The 22,233-nt window shown below is 43.8% G+C and overlaps 1 protein-coding gene across 2 annotated transcripts in view; it reads left to right on the forward strand.

Annotated features, from left to right (window-relative positions):
- Positions 1–845: 845 nt before the first annotated feature.
- Positions 846–22,233, forward strand: part of SHISA9 (shisa family member 9) — a 280,843-nt gene continuing 259,455 nt past the window's right edge. For both annotated transcript variants that reach the window (XM_045819718.1, XM_045819720.1), the window contains exons 1-2: positions 846–1,686; positions 12,678–12,805. In XM_045819718.1, the coding sequence (XP_045675674.1) occupies positions 1,001–1,686; positions 12,678–12,805 (814 nt within the window). In that variant the 5' untranslated portion in view covers positions 846–1,000. The remainder of the gene's footprint in view (positions 1,687–12,677; positions 12,806–22,233) is intronic.

The raw sequence follows: 22,233 nt of genomic DNA on the forward strand, positions 1-22,233 counted from the left end.
CGTCCTTTTCGGTTGCCTCTCCTTACCTCCTGCGCCTCTTGGGCTTTAGTTTAGCCCAAGCCCCTCTCCGGGGATGCTTACCCAGGGTCCAGGGCTTCCCACCCAGTCTTCCCAGCTCAGCCTTGGTCTTTGCCTCGGCCCAAAGAGTTGAGCAATCTGGGCAGCGTGTTTGGCTGGAGCTTGAAGGGCAAGGCGGCCCTGCGCACCTGGGAGGGGCGATCCTGATCACACTCAGCTTCAGTTTGTGTTGGAGTGTAAGCCAACTAGTGTGTCCCTATCTCCTCCGAGTCACCCTTTCCCTGTTGGGCAGAGTCGAGCAGCAGCAGATCTTGCGCCCGCACCCCTGAAAAAGCCACGGGCGGAGCCGCCTCTGCGCCGTGAACAGGTCTGAGCCGCGCCTCCAGCTCAGAGAGGGCGCGGGAGGTCCTGCTGCCGTCCTCCACCTGCCGGGAAATCCGAGCTGTTCCTTCGGTGGCTGCAAAGCTCCCTCCTTCCTGCTTGCCAGGCTGGCTCGGTTGTGCACGCCCCCCAGCTCGCTCCCTCCCGCCCGCCGGAGTCACCTCTCCCGCGCCCCCGCCCCTCTCGAGCTCCCGCCGGCCCCCCCACCCCCCAACCCAGCGCCTCCTCTGCCCGCCCTCCTCCCCCTCCCCCTTCTCTCTTGCCCTCCCTTCATTCCACAAGTGTCGCTCCGCTCTCTCCAGCGCACTTGGCAAGCTGAAGAGGTGAGAGGGATCTTGCGAGCGGGCACGGGGCTGTGAGTCCGGAGCCGACACAGAGGAGTGGGGCGGATATTTCGACTCTCTCTTGCTTTCCGGCTCCCCGCTTTGCCTTGTAGCCAGCCGGACCTGCACCCCGCACTTGCCCCCACTCACCCTCCCCCCACCCAGCCCCGCGCGCTCCTCCCCGGCCAGCCCCTCCGCGCGCAGCGCGCTGGAGGCGAACGCGGGCTGAGTCGAGCGCCGTGGCCGCCGACCACCGAGCGCCCCGTGCTGCTCCCTGCATGTGCAGCCCGCGGCGGCTCGCAGCCCCCGGCAGCAGCCTCGGCAGCTTCGGCCGGGCTTCGAGAAGCGGCTGCAGAGGCTCCAGAGGCAGCAGAGCAGCCGAGCCCGGGCTGGGAGACACGATGCGCCGCGTCCTCCGGCTGCTGCTCGGCTGCTTTCTCACCGAGCTCTGCGCCCGCGTGTGCCGGGCGCAGGAGCGAGCGGGGCACGAGCAGCTGGCGCAGCTGGGCGGCGTGTTGGTGCTTACTGGGGGGAACCGCTCCGGGGCCGCCTCCGGGGAGGCCGGCGAAGGCGCAGGGGTCTCGGACGCGCCCCCGACCCGGGCGCCCACGCCAGACTTCTGCCGGGGCTACTTCGATGTTATGGGCCAGTGGGACCCGCCGTTCAACTGCAGCTCGGGCGACTTCATCTTCTGCTGCGGGACTTGTGGCTTCCGGTTCTGCTGCACGTTTAAGAAGCGGCGTCTAAACCAGAGCACCTGCACCAACTACGACACCCCACTCTGGCTGAACACGGGCAAGCCCCCCGCACGCAAGGACGACCCCTTGCACGACCCCACCAAGGACAAGACCAACCTGATCGTTTACATCATCTGCGGGGTGGTGGCCGTCATGGTGCTCGTGGGCATCTTCACCAAGCTGGGACTGGAGAAAGCGCACCGGCCCCAGAGGGAGCACATGTCCAGGTGGGCTGCCTCCCCCCAGTCCTCCTCCCTCTCAGGGTGCTGCTCTCCCGTCTCTCTCCCCTTTCTACCTTCCCCAGGCAATGGCGCTCCCCCACCCCAGTCTCTCTGCTGGGCGATGTCACCGGGAACCCAACTTAGGTTCAAAGAGAGGGCGCTGGGCTCTGCACAGGTGTGGATATGAGTGTGTGTGTGTGTGTGTGTGTGTGTGTGTGTGTGTGTGTGTGGTGCTGGGGGTCTTTCCCTTCTCTTGCCCTCTTGCCGTTCCTCCTCCCCGCGCCGAAGATCGAAGCGGACTTGAGGCACGCTGCTGGGATACCGTGGCCCCGAAGTCTTGGGTTTTAGGGGGTCCACCCCTCGGATTCCAGATAGTAGTCTAGGTTAACAGGGACCGGCGGGCGGGCCAGAAAGGGAAGGGGGTGTGTGTGAGTCCGAGCGCGCGTGTGTGATGCATGGAGGGAGGGAAAGGAGTGTGCGCCGCCTGTAACTCGTAAGGCTTTCGAAAAGGAGGCGAGGGAGGTGGAGAGCCGGGGAGGGCGAGAACAAAAGCCTTGTTTGGAGCGGCCGCCTCGCTTTCCCTGAGCTGCCTGGTCCTTGGAATCAGGAACTCGGCTGTCTCTGTCCCCCCGCAAGACGCACTCCCCGCTGCCCTCGCCGCCGACTCCCTGGCTTCTCGCCTCTGTCACCACCTCTCCCTGCACCCCTTGCCCGAGCTGGCACGGACTTCAAAGGCCTGAGCCCCCGCCGCGTGCGCCACCAACCGCCCCCCCCCCCCACATCCTGATTCGTCAACTTTTCCGTTTGCCTCATTCATTATGCAAGTCCCAGCACGAGGAAGTGGCAGCAGATGGAAGAAGGCATTTGGGGATTAATGGAGCTATTTGCCTTTTTCTTTTTTTCTTTTCTTTAAGTGTCTAAATTGATTCGCACAACCCAGTAACTTTGGAGGCGAGGATGGAGCGGCGAGGATGCAGTCCCCTACCCGGGAGAGGCCTGGGGTTGGTGTGAGGTCCGGGCAGGTGGGGTTTGAAGAGCGACAGGCTACTTGCGAACTGCTGGATGACTGGGGTGCACGCTTTATCCTCTTTTTGAGAACTGATAATGGAGTTGCCATATGTCCCCCCTACACACACACACACACACACACGCACGCACGTGTGTGCGCACGGGCGCGCACACACAGACGCGCTGGCACACCCCACACCTCCGCCGGGGCCTGTGTATGTACGAGCTCTGGAAGCCTGTCTAAAATATCTGAACAAAGAGCTCCAGCAAAAATAGGCGAAGGTACATCACCACCTCACTAGTAATTATTTTTTATCTACACGTAGAGTATCCGATGACTTTTTTCTTCCACAGGGGAGGGCTTTGCAGGGGAGAAGAGGTGAGGAAGTTCGTCCTGGTTTGGGTTAGCAGGGAGGTGTGGATGGTGAGGTCTTGAATCACAGAAGTGAGCCCCGAGGGCATGCTGATCTACTCAAAGTGTAAAGAGCTGGCCACGCCCACCTCCTGCAACACCCAAGATGCTGGGTAGGCAACCACACTGCCCGCCATCGCTGTGGATTCCTGGGGTCTGTGTTAAGGTGAGGGTGGGATAGGAAAGCAGGACTGCGGCAGCCCAGCCCGTGTCTCCTTGCCTTGGCAGGGAGAGATTGTCCTAGGAATAGGTAGGCTGCCTTGCAGATTGGGTTAATTCCTCTGCTGAAACCTTCACTGAGCACTTTCCTTGCAAACCAGCACTTAAAGGAGACCTCCTCAGTGTTGGGGTTTGGGGGAGAGGGGTTGGTGAGAAGGGAGTGAGGAGGAGGGAAAGTGGGAGAAAAACTAACCTTTACACACCTATGGAAGAAAGTGATGGTTGAGACCCTCTTTGATCTGGGGTTTCCTGTGGATACAGCACACCACCAGGCACCTTAGGGCCCAGCAGGGATTCAACTTCCTGGTCCTGCCTCCTTGCAGCTCTGTTAGGGGGAAAAAGAATCACTCCAGCTCAGCAGGTTGCTGCCACATTCTTCTGCTGGTAACAGGAAAGGTCTGCTGGGAGGTGGTATCTAGGGGTACCCAGTCCTCTGTAACAACCTCACCACAGGATCTCCTTGTATACATTTTGGGAATTCCAGAGTGGACTGCAAGTGCACACACCTGAAGAGGAAGAAGAGTTGATTTTTTTTTTCCTGGCAGCTTCCTAAGTATGGCTTTCAACCTGGCTGCTGTTTAGGATCACCGGGAATGCTATTAAAAAAAAGTCCCCACCCTGGACCTCACCCTAGATACATAAAAATCTTTAAGGGAAGGACCTGAATGTCTGTGCATTTGTAAAACTCTCCAGGCTTACAACATTCAGTCAAACGCTGCTGAGGAAAAGGAAGTAACATTTGCTCAGCACAGTTCTTGGTGTCAGACACTGTAGTAGAGTGTGTGCGTGTAAACATTCTCTCTTTTACTTCTCACAGCTACCCTATGAAACAGGTGCTATTTTAATTCCCACTTACAAGGTTGGGTGGCTTGCCCAAGGTCACACAGTCAGAAAATCATGCATTATCGAGTCCCTTGGTTTCCACTGTGTCTGGGACAAACGTTTTCAGATGCAGTGAGCATCAGAGTTTGGGGGAGCTCCCTAAAATGCACATTCTTGAGTTCTATACAGAAAAATCCTGAATCAAGGGGTCTGGGATGGACCACCCAGTCTGCATTTAACAACCCCCCTGGATGGCTGATAATAAGTGGCCCACACTTGGAGAAAGACTGTCCTTGGGTTTGGGAATGTTTTGCAGGGATGGGGGGTGGATGACTCAATTCAAGGTGACTCTCATTTGCATTCCGGTGCTTGTTTTCTGCACTTATGTAGCCTTGGTGTGCATTTCCGTGCTGCTGGGGCTGCCCCAAGTCCCCACCAAGTGCACCTTTGGCTGTTTATGCAGAGGATCATTTTTGGTCCCAGCATAGCAAGGGGCTCATTAGTCTGCGGTGGCTCAGGGATGCTTGGGTGTGGTGGACACTCCCAATTTGTCATCAGAGAGGCTGTCAGGTGGCTTCTAGGTGAAATTAAAGTGCTGGCCGCAGCCTCTTAATTTGTTTTGTCTTGGGCTGTGAGGGTCACTGAGATGGGGGGTTTGTTCTCTTATCTGAAAGCAACTTCCATTCAAAGATGTAAAGCACATCATCACTGCTCCCATGTCACAAACCGCTCCTGGTGACCAGTGTGTGCGTGTGTGTGTGTCCCCAGAAGAGGCCTCTGTGATGTCAGCTTTTAGGATCATAGTCCTGGGCATATGTCCTGCTCCCTTCTGCACTGATTAGGACTGAAGCAGGAAAAGGACAGTAATTTCAGGAGGGGGGGTGTTGCATTCGATGTTGTAAGAACTATACAGATGCCTGTTCAGCAGCTGTAGCAGCAGTTACATTCAACCACTATCGGGAAAAGCGCCCACAAATCACCGGCTATGGTTATCCAACCATGCAGACATACTATGTTCGGTCTGCAAGTTATTTCTAGTAGTTATATAGTTTTATTTTTAAGTTTTTCTTAATATCTTTTATTGTGAAACATTTTAAACATATAAAAACTTGAAAGAATAATCAAAATGAATGTCAGTAGATTCTTTTTCTAGACCAGGGTTTCTCATTCTCAGCACAATTGACTTTTGGGGCTTGAGAATCTTCTGTTGTGAGGTCTGTTCTGTGGGCTGAAGGATGTTCGGCAGCGTCCTTGGACTCTACCCACTAGGTGCCAGTAGCACCCACCCCACAACCCAGGCATGACAGCAAAAAATGTCCTCAGACATAGCCAAATGTCATCTAGGGGCAGAATCATCCCCGGCTGAGAATTACTAATATAGATTGAACAGTTATTAGTATTTTGTCATATTTGCTTTATTGCTATCTCTCTCTTCAAATACTCCTTTCATCTTCCCTTTCTCCCTGCCCCACCCTTTTTCTTTGCTTTATGGCTGAAGCATTTGAAAATGAGTTGAAGACATGACACTTTGTCCCTAAATACTGCAGCATGGATCTTCTAAGAACATTCTCCCACATAACACAATTCTGGTATCACATCCAAGAAAAACAACAAAAATCCATAATATCATCAGAAATCCAATCATATTAAACATTTCCCAGTCATAGAAAAAAGTGTCTTTTAAAGGTTTCATGTTTTTCAGTCCCTGGCTGGTGTGGTTCAGTGGACTGAGCCTGTGAACCAAAAGGTTGCTGGTTTGATTCCAGTCAGGACACAAGCCTGGGTTGCGGGCCAGGTCCCAAGTTGGGGGCCTAAAAGAGGCAACCATGCATTGATGTTTCTCTCCCTCTCTTGCTTCCTCCTGCCCCCTCTCTCTGAAAAATAAATAAATAAAATCTTTAAAAAAAAGTTTGGTGTTTCAAACCAGGATCCAGTCAAGGCTCATTGCATCTGGCTGTGAAATCCCTTTAGTATCTGTGATATGTGGTGTTTTAAAACCAACTTGGAGCCAATTGCCAATGTTTAAAACCTGGGAGGTTTCACACAGAAATCCAGATTTCTGATTTCTCTTGAGAAATTGGTAGGTCTGGCAACACTGGACGTGCATTTTCATATGGCAACTATTGGTTGTTGCTGAGTGGTGCCTGCCCTATTTAGGAAGCTCTCAGGTTCACCTCAGTGGCTACCCCACCCAGTTCACTTACTGATGTGACGTGCAGTCCCTGGAGAGGCAGTCGGGCTGACCTTAATGGCATGGGCTCAAGTGAGATGGCCCAGATTCAATCCCAGCTCAGCCACTTACTAGCTGTGTGACCTTGGGACAGTTACTTGACCTCTCTGAGCCTCAGGCTCTTGACTGTAAAATGAGGTAATGATGATCCCTATGTCAGAGGTTTGTGTGAAGATTCACTGGACCGAGCTTGGAAAGTTCTTAGCACAGGGCCTATCATATGGTCACTGCTTAGTAACCATTCCCCTTTTATCATCCTTATTAGGGATTTTTTTTTTTTTTGCCTCTTGTCTACTGAAGAGGGTAATGTTGTAGTCTGGAACTCAGTTCTAGTCTTTGCTCTGTTACATATATTTAGTTGTGGGACATTGGCCAAGTCTCGTAACTTCTCCAGACTTACATTTAATCTTAGCAGGAGGGGGTAGGCTCAGAATAGGAGAGATCTACATATGACTACACAAATGCATTGCAAAATGTTGGCAGAGATAATGTTGAAGAACCCTTGCTATTTTGAAGAACCTGGTTTTGCGATTTTGCCATAAGCTTGTACGTACATTCTCATTTAATTTCATGTCACTCCCCAGAGAGGTAGGCCCTATGACAATCTGTCTTTGAAGAGGCACAGATAGCTTTCCAAGAGGTTGAACAAGACCCTGGTGAGTGGAGGGGTTGGATTGGACTCCAGACTCAAACAGCACACAGGTCCTTGACCACTAGGCTGCACTTCCTTAGAGTATAAACACATAGGGCTCCAGGCTTCTCAGATCACCAAGAAGTGCTTAATGCCCTGCAAACGCTGACACATGCTTCTGAGTCAGTTCAAGGAGCCCCTGTAAGATCAAGACTAGCAATGTATTCTGTGTCTGCCCTTGGCAGGGCCTGCCCTTTTGCAGGAGGCACTGATGAAAAATGACCTTGGGGGCAGGAACATGTATTTGAAGCTCTCTGCACTTGAAGCCAGTAGGGAACACAGCATTATTTTGCCCACCTTCAAACAGAATCAGAAATCCAGGTGGCAAATTACATAGCACAGCGCCCTGTGTGTATTTCAAACAACGTGCTTCCAAAGAGCTGGGTTCCCCTTGCAAAGAAATGGTATCAAGTGATAAATGTCCCTCTATCCCTTGGCTTTTCTCTCTTCTTCCAACATCCCTTCTGCTTTCCCTTCCTACTTTTGTAGTTATCCTATGGTTTCAACCCACTCCACAGGCTGGAGAAGGCCATGCACGCATATACTGTTAGCCATGGAAAAGTCTCCTAATTATTTTTCCTTGCAGCATATGGTTGCTTCTTTCTGGGCACTAAGTCCTTGCATTTTAAAAAATCACCTTCATTGGGGTATAGTTTACACAGGAAAATGCACACATTTTAAGTGTACCGTTTGATGAGCTTTGACCAATATCTATAGCATGTAACCACTACTTCAGAAAGTTATCTTGTGCCCATGGCTCTTACACTCTTACAAAATAAATGATGCTTCCATGATAAGATGAAGTGCTCAGGAATTCTATTCCAGTGTTTAAGATTCAGAACAAAATTTAGACCCTGGTTCCCCCTGGGCACTTTGAAGCAAGAAGCTGGGACTGAGCTCTGCTCAGAAGTGTTGAGGTCCTTTATTTGCCCACTGAAATTAGAAAGAAAGGGATACAGCCTTTCTTCTTTTGTTCCTTAATTAGGCCAAACTCATTGCCACCTTGGAGCTCATTGTGTTGGCTTGGCTCAAATTCTCATCTTTGGACTTGAGGAGGCTCGTCCATCCTTATCAATCAGGTCTCAGCTCAAAAGTCGCCTTTGAGAAGCTGTCCCCTACCACTGATGCTAATTTACTGCTGTCCCATGCCCCCTCCTGCCCATCACTCAGTGTTACTTGCTTTATTTCACATTACCGTCTAAAATTAACTTACTAATGTACTGTTTTACTAGTTTATTTCCTGTCTCCTTCCATTACTGTCCACAGTAAAGAGTGCAAGGATGCTGACAGTCTTTTCCACTCCTCCATCCTGAGTGCCTAGAACAGTATTGGGCACATAAGCGTTCTGGTTTCTAACATCCTGGTTTACATGACATGGAAAGTATCTTCCCATTCATTTATTCATTCGCTTGTTCATGTGTTCAGTTGGTATTTTTTTGAGTACCCATGGTATACACAGCCCTGTGTTGAGAGCTGTTGTGGAATAGTTAATAGTACAGACACAATACCTGCTCCCACAGAGCTAATAGTCAAATGGTGGGAGAAACAGGTAACACAGAAATCTACAGATAAATTGATACTAAGTTAAACCTTATGAAATTGCCATTATTCAATCAGCTTTGACCTCCAAAATGGCAATATTTCACCATAATTGTTGTGTAGTAGTTTCTTCCATATGGTACCTGCATTAGTCAGGGTTCTACAGAAAAACAGGATCTATTTTATATATATATACACATATTTATATTTATATATACATATATATGTATATGTAAAGAGATTTCTTATATAGAGTTGCCATTGACAAGTCCAAAATCTGCAGAGTCAAGGTCCCAAATGGTTTTGAGTCTGAAGGCCAGAAGGCTGCTACAGTTCCCAGGAAGAGCCTGTGTCTCAATGTGAAGGTCATTAGGCAGGAACATTCTCTTTACTCAGGAGGGTCAGCCTTTTGTTCTATTCATGCCTACAACTGACTGGACAAGGCCCACCTACATTATGGAGGGCAATCTGCCTGACTCAATCTATCAATTTAAATCTTAATCTTGTTTAAAGGCATACTCTCAGAAACATCCAGAATGATGTTTGACCAAACGTTTGGGCACCCTGTGGCCCAGGCAAGTTGACACATAAAATTTACCATCACAGCATGTACCTTTAGGATCTTGCTGGGCAGTGTTGCCTGTGGATCGCCTGGGAGCTTGAGGAGAATCTCAGGTCCTGCCTCAGACTTACTGAAACAGAGTCTGAGCTTTAACAAGATCCCTAGGTAATACTAACGCATATTAAAGTTTGAGAAGCCCCCAAACGGTATGCCACAAATAAATACCAAGTGCTTGGTCCTTCGGCTTGCAGCACATGGTTGTTTTTCCATTGTCTAATTCATTAAAATTTTCGACACATCCCTATTTGTAACATGTTTTTTTTAGCATGCATCTCAATATATGCATAATTGTTTTACTAGTAAGAATATATACACATACCAGTGAACAATTATTAGGTACATTATAAAGCCTGCATAAGGATAGAAATTTAAAGCTGAGCTGAAGGTGAAGTAAATACTTTTAAATTTTTCACTCATCATGATGACTTCATACAATCATTAGCCACAATCTCAAAGCATGATATACATACAGAATATACATACAAAAAAGATTCTACCATCCTAACCATTTTAATTTGTACAAGTCAGTGCTTTTTTGTATATCACCATCACAACCATCTAATTCCAGAACATTGTCATTATCCCAAAGAGAAACTCCATATACGTGAAACACTCACTTCCCAGTCCTCCCTCCCTCAGCCCCTGGCAATCTTCTAATCTACTGTCTTTCTCCAGGTTTGCCCTTTCTGAACATTTCATATAAATGAACTCATACAACATGTGGCATTTTATGTCTGGCTTTTCTCACTGAATGTAATGTTTCCAAGTTTCATTCATGTCGTTGCAGATATCAGTACTTCATTTCTTTTTATGGCTGAATACTACTTCATTCCATAGAATCCATTTTGCTTATGCATGCATCAGTTGAGCTGGGTTGTTTCTGCTTTTGTGCTCCTGTGAATAATTCTGCCATGTACCAGTCTCTCTTGACCATGCTACACTTTTATTTACTTAATTTTTGCAGCCCTTGTCTTTTTATTGAACACATACATTTTTTATGCTCTGTCCTAGAAAATAAGCAGTCATCTTGTTCATCTTGTACATTGCTGTATCTTCAGGGCCTTGAATAGTGCCTGGCACATAGTAGGCAATAAATGTTTGCTGAGTGAGTGAATGAATGAATGAATGAATGAGAGCTCTTGTTATTGTCTTGTCTTTTAGCAAATTCAGTCTTTTCCTCTAATTCATGTGGAACTCTTGCTGTGTTGACCTGTGTCTCTCTCATATCTGACACTTTTCACCAGATATGGTTCCTGGCCTATCGTCCCATTGCCCCATGAGCACCCATTCCCTCAAACTCGGGCCTCTCTACCTGAATCTAGTATCAAACCTGACTATGCAAGAGACTCCCATGGAGGACTTGTAAAACACAGATAGCTGAGCTCAATCTTTGGATTTTCTGAGTCAGTAGGTCTGGGTGGATCTGAAAATTTGCATTTTAACAAGGTGTAAAGTGATGCTCTTGCTGTTGGTTGGCAGACCAGTGTTTGAGAATCTCTACTAAGGTGGGGTGAGTTTCAGCAGACAGGCTGGGCTCACTGAGTTCATAGGTGGCATGTGTGGGCCTCACCCAAACAGCTCATCTTCCTTCTCTGTCTCCTTTGATTTGGACTCAGAGGGTTCTAGTTAGTTAAGAACATCTGGATACATCATAAAACAAAGAAGTATCACTTCTGGGTGTACACGCTGGAGAAGCTCTCCCTAGTCCAAGGGGGCATGTATGTGAATGTTTACCGCAGTGTTGATTACAGAGGCAGGGGGTTGGGGACCATCGAAGAGTCCATAATTAGGGAAATGCATAAGCAGGGCTGATATTCTGCTGGTTCTCAACAAAACAATGATGCTTAAAGCTGGCATCCATTCTGATTGGTTGGCTTCCCTGCCAGACTAGTTGTTGTACATTGAGACTATTATTCCTATAGTCAGTAAACTATGGTGGCTGCATATGTAGTAATGCTGCAAGTGAGTAAAAGACACACACATGTACAACTTCAATATTAAATATCTTTTGAGGATATTCCTATATCTAAGTAAACAAATGATTGAGGGTTGATACAGAGAAAAAAGTGTATTGGTGATGTCCGACCTTAGGTGTGATGTGTTTGGCAGTGGCCTGTACTCTGTTAGATGCACACACTGAGCTTCTTTCCTAAGCTTGTATTTCATTGTGGAGGTTACTGTTATAGGTTGAATCATGACCGTCCCCCCAAAAAAGACATTAAAGTCCTGACATCCCTGGTCCTCTGAAGATGACCAGATGTAGTTAGTTAAGATGAGATCATACTGGAGTAGGGTGGGCCCCTAATACAATATGACTGGTGTCCTTAAAAATGCCCGTTGAAGACGAGACACAGGGAGAATGCTCTGTAAGGGTGGAGACGGAGTTTGAAGTGATGCAGCTTTAAGCCAGTGAATACCAAAGATTTGCAGCAACCCACCAGAAGCTAGGAAGAGGCAAGAAAACCTTTAGCGTTCAGAGAGAGCACGGCCCTGCTAAACATCTTGTTCTTGAACTTTTGGCCTCCAGAATTGTGAAACAATACATTTCTGCTGTTTTAAACCATTTAGTTTGTGGTACTTTGTTACAGCAGCCCTAGGAAACTCATACAGCCACTTTAACACCCCCTCAACTTGTTTCCTTATTTATAAAATAATAGTGATAAGAATATTGACCCTTGGGTGAGTGTCAAGGAGATTACACATGATGATAAATGGAAGGCACCTGAAACACTCCTGGCACCACAGATTCTATGCTTTCCCTCCACCTCCAGCTACTGATTAAAACTGTCACCAGCATGGGGTGTGTAGGGGTCATACCACATCCTCCATAGCTACAGGAAGCCCCCCATACTCAGTGTACAGGGCTGTGAATACCGACTCTTGTTGAAATCTCTGAGCTACAACTTACTTGCTGTGTGACTTTGAGCAGGTTAATTCACCTCTCTGAGCCTTTACTTATCTGCAAGGAAGGAGTAATAATCCTAATAAGGTGTTTATAGGCTGCTTCGTTGAATTAAGGCATGTAAGACAATTAGCATAGTGCCTTCGTATAGTAAATACTCAGTAAATGTTGTTACTAATAGTGGGCCGTTGCCATACATGAAGTGTTGGTATCTAGTATTAAATATAAGGGGAGACTAATCTATGGGATGCAGACATATGACATACATTCATTATTTAGTCCTGTCAACAGTTCTATGAACTAGCTAATACTGCTATTACACAGTTATTGTGGGAAGGATGTGGGCTGTTCTGCACAAAGTCCTTGTGTAACCTCAAATTGCACTGACCTTGCCTACTTGTGTCTCCCACCCTGTCCCCCATCCCTAACTAGAATGGTGGCTCCATGCAGTAAAGGGGTCTTATCTTTTGTTCACAAGCCTAGTGCTCACAGCACAGCGGATGCCAGTCATTGTGTTTTGAATGAACAGATTTAAATTCTTTTTCCTTTTAGGGCCCTTGCAGATGTCATGAGGCCACAGGGCCACTGCAACACTGACCACATGGAGAGAGACCTGAACATTGTGGTCCATGTGCAGCATTACGAGAACATGGATACCAGAACCCCCATAAATAATCTCCGTAAGTAGAGTTGTGTGATCCATTTCCAATCCCACATGGTGACCAAGGCAGTGGTCACACTTCCAGATCTCCTGGTGTGTGTTTGGGCCCATTAAAAGCTTCTCTTTGTTGACTAGTTAGAAGTTCTATTTCATCTCTCCTGGATGAAGCTGCATTTGCCATTGTCAGAGTCCACTTGGCTTGTTTCTCTGTGACAGTGTGATACACTTGGTTGATTTCTCAGGGTTGGTTCTGTTAACTAACAGACCACTTGGTTGGTTCATCTTGGTTGGGTACTTAGTTAGCCAATGGATTACTTGGTTGGTTCATCTTAGTTAATCTCTTAGCCAATGACCCATTTTGTTGGTTCATCTTGATTGGGTAATTGGTTAACCAATGGCCCATTTGCTTATTTGTCTGCCTCCTGAGGTAGACCAGTTGTGACTTTTAGGTTTTGTACTGTTTTCAATGGACAGATAGTAGTTCAGAAGAATTAGACCTATTTTTCATAAAACTAGAGTTTCATAAAAATAATGCACAAACTACTTTTTGTGTGTGCATGTGCATGTACTCCCACACCTTTGTGTATTAGGAGTTGGGTTGCTAATGTTGTGTTGGGGTGTGTATGTGTGATTCAACAATAGCAAATTCATTCTGTTGTTCTTTCAGGATAAAAAAACTGCATTTGTTGTTGTGTTTCAATCTTTAGCTGATGAAGCCTACTTGGGGATCTCAGTATGCTCCCAAAGATTTTTTTTTGCTTTCAAAGGTCTGTATGTACAACACACATTATGGATTTGATACACTGACTAACGGGAGTGGGGAAAAACAAGATTGTTTAATTTTTGACAATAGTGTACCACCGTGGTTATTCCTAGCAATTGTGTTTTTTAGTAACCCCCATGTTAAAGCAGTGGAGAGTAAAGTAGTTTGGTTTAAAATAACAAAAGCCAGAGAATTTAGAGGATGCATTTAGTTGTGGCTGGAAGTTCTTAAAAACAAAAAAAAGTTCTGGCATTGAACAATTTATAGTCTGGTTCGCCTTTGCTGAAGCTCCACTAGGAGTTGCATAGATGTTTTAGTTGCTGAATCATAGTTTTGGACTGTTTGGTTACAAATTTTTATGCTTGATGGGTAGAGGGCTATGCCTGTGGAATTTGACATAGGAGACACTAATCCTCTGATTCTGTGTGGTGATAATTTTCCTTGGCCTTGGAAATGTTACAGTCTGCTCACAAAGTCAATGTTTGGATGACTTGAAAATGGGTACCAAATAGAATGTCTTAGGTTTCATTGTTTTAAATAATTCAACATTATTTATTTATGACCAGGTCATAAAATGGTACGAGAAAAGCCATATTTTAGAGCCATGAACAGCAGGAATTGGAAGTTTTATGACCACATCTCACAGCCGTAAAAGATAGGCTATATTGCACAAACTCTGACATGGCAATAGCTGTGTCCAGTCCCAGCTCTGATGGAAATGAGAGCATTCTCTTTTAGATGGCACTGGGAAATGAAAACCTGTGTGTATGTGGCTCCTGGTCATCACAAGTGGGCAACCGTGATCACAGAGTGGACAAAGCTGCAGTGGTGCTGCGCCCCTGGCTATAGAAGGTGACTGTTAACAAGTTTCTCATATGACGTTTCAATCAAATGGAATAACAAACTTATTAAAGTTATCCAAACTTCATCATTCCATTAGGCGAATGGAAGGATACATTAATGAATCTTGCTTAATAAGGGACTTAAAAATGTGTAGTGAAATAAATGACTGCTTAGAAATGGGGGTCCCGGCACTGAGTAAATCAGAAGTCTCTTGCCACAGACTGACTTGGTTTATTTATCATTCTTGCTTTTGGTCAGTATTTGTGTCTCAGTAATCAGTGATCTTTTACACCAAGAAAAAAATGTGTCTTGTAGTGTTCTACATAGGGGAGAATTTCGGGTGTAATGGCACAAACACTGCATTCTCACAAGAGTTACCACAGATATTAATTTCACATAACCCTGCTGGGTTGATCCAATCCTTATTTCCTAGAATTCCTGGGAATATTTGGAAAATAAGACACATATAGCTTTTGTATGGATTTGCATTAATAAGTTTAATTTATATAACTAATTCAGTAGTTGGTAGTAATGATAGATTTTCTTGTAATGATTTTATCTTTTTACTGATTTATAAGAGCCATTTATATATTAGAGACACAGGGAAAATTTGCATGTTCAGAAGGAGGAATGATTTTGGAGTTCCTTAAGAGGATAGGACTGTGTGACTTATATTTATCAGCTATTAGGTGTTCAAGAAGCCAACCAGTCACCAGAGGTCACTTTAACCAATTGAGAAACAGCAGAGAAGGAATGTATTCTGATAACTGGAAAGTGCCGGAATTAGAATGTACCTATTGAATAGAAAAGCCTTTTATGAACATTATGGAAAATAGAAAGAAAGATATGTCTGTTTGTGATATGCCAAGAAGGAGGCACATCATACTGTTTTCAAGGTGCTCTTTACTTAACATCCAAGTTACCATATTTGACTGGGAACTCAATAGTCTCAACTTAAATATCATCTTCCTTTCTGTTCAATGACCCACTAGACACGACTTTAAGAGAATATGTAATCATCTCCATCTATTTCTCTCTCCTCATCTTCTTAATACTAATGCTAGATTACTTTCTGATCTTTCCCTTGTGCTTGGGTCAACTGCTAAGAGAATCAAAAGTCAGTGTAGAAGTCTGGATATGTAGAAGGGGGGAATGGAGAAGGACTAGTGTGGAGTCAAATAGGGAGGAGAAAGCTTCAATTTGGAGACATTTTGGCCAACCTTTTTTTATAAATTTCCTATAGTTGATTTTCCCAGTGACAGAGAGGACTTGCCTCTTTATCTGAAGATGGATTTTTCTTCAGCTGATACTGTTCATGTTCTTTCCAGGCATTCAGTGATATTGCCTAAAAATATTTAGTCTGATAATCAAAAGAGCTTTGACCTCTTTGATTAACAGGATGTAGATTCAGATGAGATAGTGATTTTCTGCAAATGCTCCTTGGCTTCTGTATAATTATAGCTTGCTTTTACAGGCATGTTCTGTCCTCAAGTGCTGTGAATGTACTCTGTCGCCCCCACCCCAGCCTCCTTGCCTGCTAGTAATACCCCTCACCCCTTTTGGGAGTGCAGAGTGAAGATAGGTTCCCTTCAGTCTTAAAGATGGGGGATGTGAGTGAGGGGCCATGGATACAAGAATACAACCTGGATCATTGTTTCTCAACTCCTTTGTGTGAACAGCATACCTTTTTTTTGAAATAAAATTTTAATTTTGAAATAATTTTGTATTTACAGAAAAGATACAAAGAGAGTACACAGAGTTCTGTATGCTCCTCACCCACTCTCCCCCAATGTGAACATCTTACATTTCTGTGGTGCACTTGTGAAAACTAAAAAATCAACATTAGTACATTATTTTTTAGCTAGACTGGAGATACTTGAATTTCACTAGTTTCTTCACTAATGTCATTTTGCTATTCCAGGATCTGATCCAGCATACTGCATTATATTTAGTACAGCAAACTTGGTAGTAGAATTTTGGTTGTGCCATATTGTTTAATGATATAGTAAGAACTAGAAACAATACTAAATAAGGCAGTAGCAATTACAAAGCCTTTATTGCCACAGTATAAAAGAAATGTCTTCTAGTGTCTATAAAAGCATTCATATAAAACTATCCACCTGGTCAGTGTTGGAATGGAACTGGTGGCTCTCCTGACGGTGCTCCCACATAAATACTCATGGGACAGGCTCTGTGCAAACATACGACCCCCCTTGGAAATAGGGTTGATGTTACACTGTTGATTTTACAGCATAATCTGAGCAAGTGAGATCTCGCCCTAAACTGAGGAGAAATGCGGACTTGATGTTTTAGGACACAGAATCTACCGGGAAGACCAGGCTATGATTTCAGCCTCATCCCACCCCTGCTCCCCTAGGACCATTCCCAAATGGATTTACAAGGAACCAGATGTAAAGCTGATCAGGTTAAGTTTCTGAAGATGTTGTGTAGCTCATATCTTGGGCCAGATGGGTTTCCATTTATTTGCCTATATTTGCCAAACACTCAGATATCTTATACTTGACTTTTGGAGATACTGGTAGGGATATTTTATAACATGTTTTTTAAAATTGGGAATTTCTTTTTTTTTAAAGATTTTATTTATTTTATTTTTAGAGAGGGAAGGGAGGGAGAAAGAGAGAGAGAGAGAGAAACATCAATGTGCAGTTGCTGGGGGCCATGGCTTGCAACCCAGGCATGTGCCCTGACTGGGAATTGAACCTGTGACACTTTGGTTCGCAGCCCGCACTCAATCCACTGAGTTTAAAATTGGGAATTTCTTAATCAGGGAAGGGAAAAGGGCAAATATAGATATAGGAGTATATAAAAGTAAAAATTATGTAAGATAGTATAATATTAACAGTAACTTAGGCAGCATTCTAAACCCCCAACACATTGAATCTTCAAAATCTTATTAAGTTAGTGCTATTACTTTTACCATCATAAGGATGGGAAACTGAGGTTCAGAGGGTTAGGTGGCTTGTCCAAAGTTCATACAGTTACTAAATGGTGAAGCTGGAATTTAAAGCAGAGCAGGAAGACCCGAGGTTGGTGTTTGTAACCACTGTACTACATGACCTTTCCTTGTGGTACAGGTGTTTGCAGAGTGGGAAAAACCTCTCCCAGGAGTTGAAGTTGTTAAAGGATATGTTAAATGATTCAAAACATCTAATGGCACTCTAGGAAAGAGGGCTGTTTCCAAAATATACCCCAGAGTACTTACTGTCTTGTGATGAGTTCTATCTTAGAAGAAATTATAACTAACATTTATTGAGCATTTGCTATTTACCAGGCATTATGTGTTAAAGCTTTGAATGTATTGGCTCATTTCATACTCAGAATAACTCTCAAACAGCCTGGCTCATTTTTACCACAGGGCCTTTGTGCTTGCTGTGCTTTATGCCTGCAGCACACTGCTCCCAGGTCTTGCCCTTTCACAGCTTAACCCCACTGTCCCCTCATTGGACAGGACTTCCTTGTCTGCCTCCAGCCCCCAAGTTACCTACTGTTCCCCATATACCATTGTTTTCTTCATAATTTTGTTCTCTCTAAACTTGTCATACTCATTATTTGTGCCTCTTCCACTACAGTATGAACTCTGTGAGAGAAAATGCTTTGTACTGTCCTAGCGGCACCCCCTGCCACAGGAACTGGGCTGGCTCATGGCAGCAGTTCCATGCATTTTTGTCCAACAAATGAAAACTCCTGTGGAAGAGGTACCATTATTCTTGTTTTATGAAGGAGACAACTGAAATTCATGGAAATGAAGAAATTCATCTAATGTGATGACTGAGATTTACTTTAAAAACCTCTAGGAAAATATAAAATTGTGGAGGATGGTAGATGAAACAAAATGAGGAAAATATTATTGCAGCTGTGTGACCAAACAGAATTATTCTATTTTGTGTTTGTGTATATTTGAAAATATCCACAATAAAATAAAAAATCAAACAACTTGTCTGTGGCATCATAGTTAATAGAGGAGCCAGGATTCAAACCCAGGTCTGTCTCACTCCAGAGCCCGGATGCACATGGCCTATCTTCTAGTACATAGCCAGGCTCAGGAAGGGTGGGAATGAGGACCACCTCAGGGACTTCAATAGGTACAGTGGAAAAAGATAGCATCACTATCTTTTCTGTCCTTAATTTGCTCAATTGCTGTGTCCTTTTGTTCAGGTGATCCAGAGGGAGAAAATGTGATTGATGTCTGACTAGCCAATGGCCTGGCTTCCCCTGGATCAGCTGTCTGACCCCATTCAGTTAGTTGGGTGGAGTGCAGTCCTCTCAGGGCCACAGTGGGGAAGGTTCTCTAAGAAAGTCTTTCTTGAGAAGTGGGTGGGGACAGAGGTTGCATTGCTTTACTCAGTGTTGTATCTCCAGTACCTAGAAGTTACAATGTTCAATAGATGCTTATTGAATGAACAAATGTGTGCATGCATGAATAGATCTCTAGCCCAAGATCCATATGAAGCCTGGTGGAACTCATTAGCAGTATCTTGGGATTTTGAGTCTTAAGGGAACTTGGCTAATTCTACCTCATGTAAGGCTTTAACTCTCTTCTGTGGAGTCTCAGCAACCAACACTCTTGTTTCTGAAACCAAAATGTTTTGCCACAGTTGTGCAGGCTAGCTAGCTGTTCTGTCTGAAGATCTGTGACTGTAATGGTTTTGGCCCATGGGTCAGTAAATTATAAGGTAAATAAGAGTTAGTGGGTGGATCTGTACTGGATCAGCTAAATACATTTGTAGGTTCAGTGCAGTTACCTGAATTGACTTTGTGTGGTTTTAGATCAAGAGCTTTGGTTTTCTCTTTAAGTATTCAGTTATATGTGCTTCTGTGATATGTAGACAGTGCTCACTAAACATGTCCAATATGTCTTTGAGATAGTGCAACGAAGGAGTGGGGGGCATGGACTTAGAAGGTAGATATAATTGGACTGGGGATCTGCTCTATCACCTGTTAGTTGCACAATCATGGAAAAATTCATTTAATTCTCTGAACTTCAGTCTCCCATTCTATAAAAGAAGTTAAGTATTATTTCCCTTACAATATTGTTATGAGGATTAAATGAATGAACCCATAGAAAGACCTAAGCATAATGCCTGGTACTGTGAATGTTGGTGGTTGCTATTATTATTTGTGGAATAAGTAAATGTTAGTGCTAGAGTGGTCTGTCCACCAGGGGACAATGACACGTCAGCATGAATTCACTGTGCAGTTGTCTTCACAGTGAAAATGTTTTCATTCTTTGTGCCAGCTGATAACACAATTTGTGTGTGTGTGTGGTGTGTGTATTTGTTACTACTAATGTTTTTGATGCAAATGAGATCTGAAGAAACTGTCAATTCCTTCCCAAGGAAATAGCTCTAATGGAGCAGCTGTCCCATTCTTAGCCATTTGTTCCTCTCATCTGTTTTTCTTTGATTCCCATTAAAAACCCATGAGTTTTTGTTCTGCTAGAAATATTGATTTTAATATTTTATTTACCCTGGCAGAATAGGCTAGTAGGAATCTGTATGGCTTCTATGGCCTCATACATGTCTTGTATTTCTACCCAGAAAATGAGTTGTGTGTGTGTGTACACATTCAAACAACAGAAATAGAGCCCTTAGAAATAAAAAAATCACCAGTTTCCATAAGTCATCTCCTGGGCTCTTTTCAAAAATTGTTACTAAGGCTGGCCGCATGGCATTTCCTAATTAGATTTGCATTGCTGTTCCAAAGTGCCTGCCACCAGCTGTAGGACTATTTGTAAAGAAAGCCTAAGTGCTCATCACAGTGTCTGGTTTACTTTAAAAGATGCCAAGTTCTGTTCCTTCCACACAGGGAAAGCCTGTCCTTGGATAGAATTTCTTTGGGAGAACATTTTTATTTATGTATCAGGATTAAATGATGCAACATGCCTATGATATGATTGGCACTTACTGTGGATACAAAGAGTAATAAATGAAACAATACAATTTTTTGCTCATATCACATGCACGCATTTTACTTCTCCCAACTCCATGAAATAATTGAAATAGATATCTGCACCCACATGTTATAGATGAGGAAACTCTGGCTCAGAGAGTTTAAGTAACTTGCCCAAGGCCACAGAGATATTTAATAAAGAGTTCAGACTCTTTCTGGCTTTAAAACTTGTACTCAATTCATGACCTTTCTCATGCCTTTCCCAAGGACGCACACTGGGTGATGTACCAGATTATGTCTCTTCCTCTTGTTATTTATTGATTCCCACTAAGAATCACTGCATTAGATTACACTCATCTTTGAAAATAAACTGACTGAGATAAAGTCACCATTTCTGTCCTAGAGGACTCAGATAATTGTAGCTAATTATTTGCTTTCTTGTCAATAATATTTCTATTTAATCAATCAACATTCAACCAATGTCTATTAAAATCTTGCTATGTGTCAGGAAAAATGCAAGGAATTGGAGGTACGAAGATGAGTGAGACAAAAGTAAAAAATATCCTGTTGGAGGCTGTGATCCATTAGAGGGATGGAGGAGTAAAGGTGTGATTGCAGAGCAGCAGGATGGGCATCAGTGCAGGATGCTGTGAGAGCATGCAAGAGGCTTCCTCAGAAACACCTGAGGCTGAAGGAGAGGGAAGAGAGATTAGGATAGATTTTACTTAGAAATTGATATTTTATTCTGGAAGAGAAATACTCCCCAACAATTTCCAAGGATCTGAGTGAAAGAAAGCAAAAAATTTTCATGTCCTGCCTTTTCTCATCTTTGATGGAGGGGAGAACAATCAGTCTTAGACTATAGATCTCTCTTGGAGATCTAATTAGTTTTACACAAGTTGTATAAAGGGAGAAGAGGCTTTTTGTTTGGTTAAGATCACTCTGCTCTTAGTAGGAAAATAAAAACACTGTGTCTGACTTGGGAAGATCAAAACTTCAGGGTCAGCTATCAGGAATTGAATATGGTTTCTTTTCACAGAACTCTTTTATTTAGTTAGCTTGCTGCTCTTCAAGATTGTGTTGATTTTCTTCTTTTAAAAATAACAGCCAATATCAAATTAAGCAACATAGTGTAATACTGTAATGCATATATTAAAATAATTTATAATAAGGTTTGAGGAAACTGCCTAAAAACTCCCAATACAATATTTAATAATTCTCAATAAAGTTAATTACAAGTTGAAAAGGAAATCCCATTTCGTTAGTCTGAGAATGCAGTTAATGAAACTAAGTGTAATCATAATCTGAATATTTCATTAAGTGGAGACTTAAACTCATTAATTTAGGTATTATGCCTGGAGTTGTGTTTACATGAAGACTGTCACGCTCAAACAAGAGCCTGTATTTTATTTATTTAAATCTGGGCCCTTTTCCAGGGATTTGGACCTGCCTCCCAAAGATCTGTCCATGGTGCTGAATCACACTTTGGAAAGTACTTAATTTAAACCAGTTAAGAAAAGTTTATCTCCTCTGCCCATCCCATCCTTGCTTAAGAGGGAAAAATTGGGACAACTGTAATAGAATAACCATAAAAATGATAAAAAAGAAAAGTATCTCATAAAGTTTTGGAGCTGGAAGGAACTTCAGGAATCATTCTGCCTTTGGTTTACCACAGTTTGGTTTCCAAGATGATTAAAAATAAAAAATAATTGAAAAATGGGGGGACTGACATAATGTGCTAACTTAAAAGAAAGGTAATTATGTAAAAAGTAAGTACTAAATTTTCTCACCATCATTTCATAAACAATGTGTACATTTTAAGACCCAAAACTTATAAAACACAATTCCTAAATAAAATAAAAATACCTTCATGAAAAATCATTCCATCATTCTTTTTTTTAAATTTATGTTTTGGCCTTTAATTAGTGGAA

Source organism: Phyllostomus hastatus, unplaced genomic scaffold, assembly GCF_019186645.2.
Source record: "Phyllostomus hastatus isolate PE091 unplaced genomic scaffold, TTU_PhHast_1.1 phas_scaffold_385, whole genome shotgun sequence".
Lineage (NCBI taxonomy): Eukaryota > Metazoa > Chordata > Mammalia > Chiroptera > Phyllostomidae > Phyllostomus > Phyllostomus hastatus.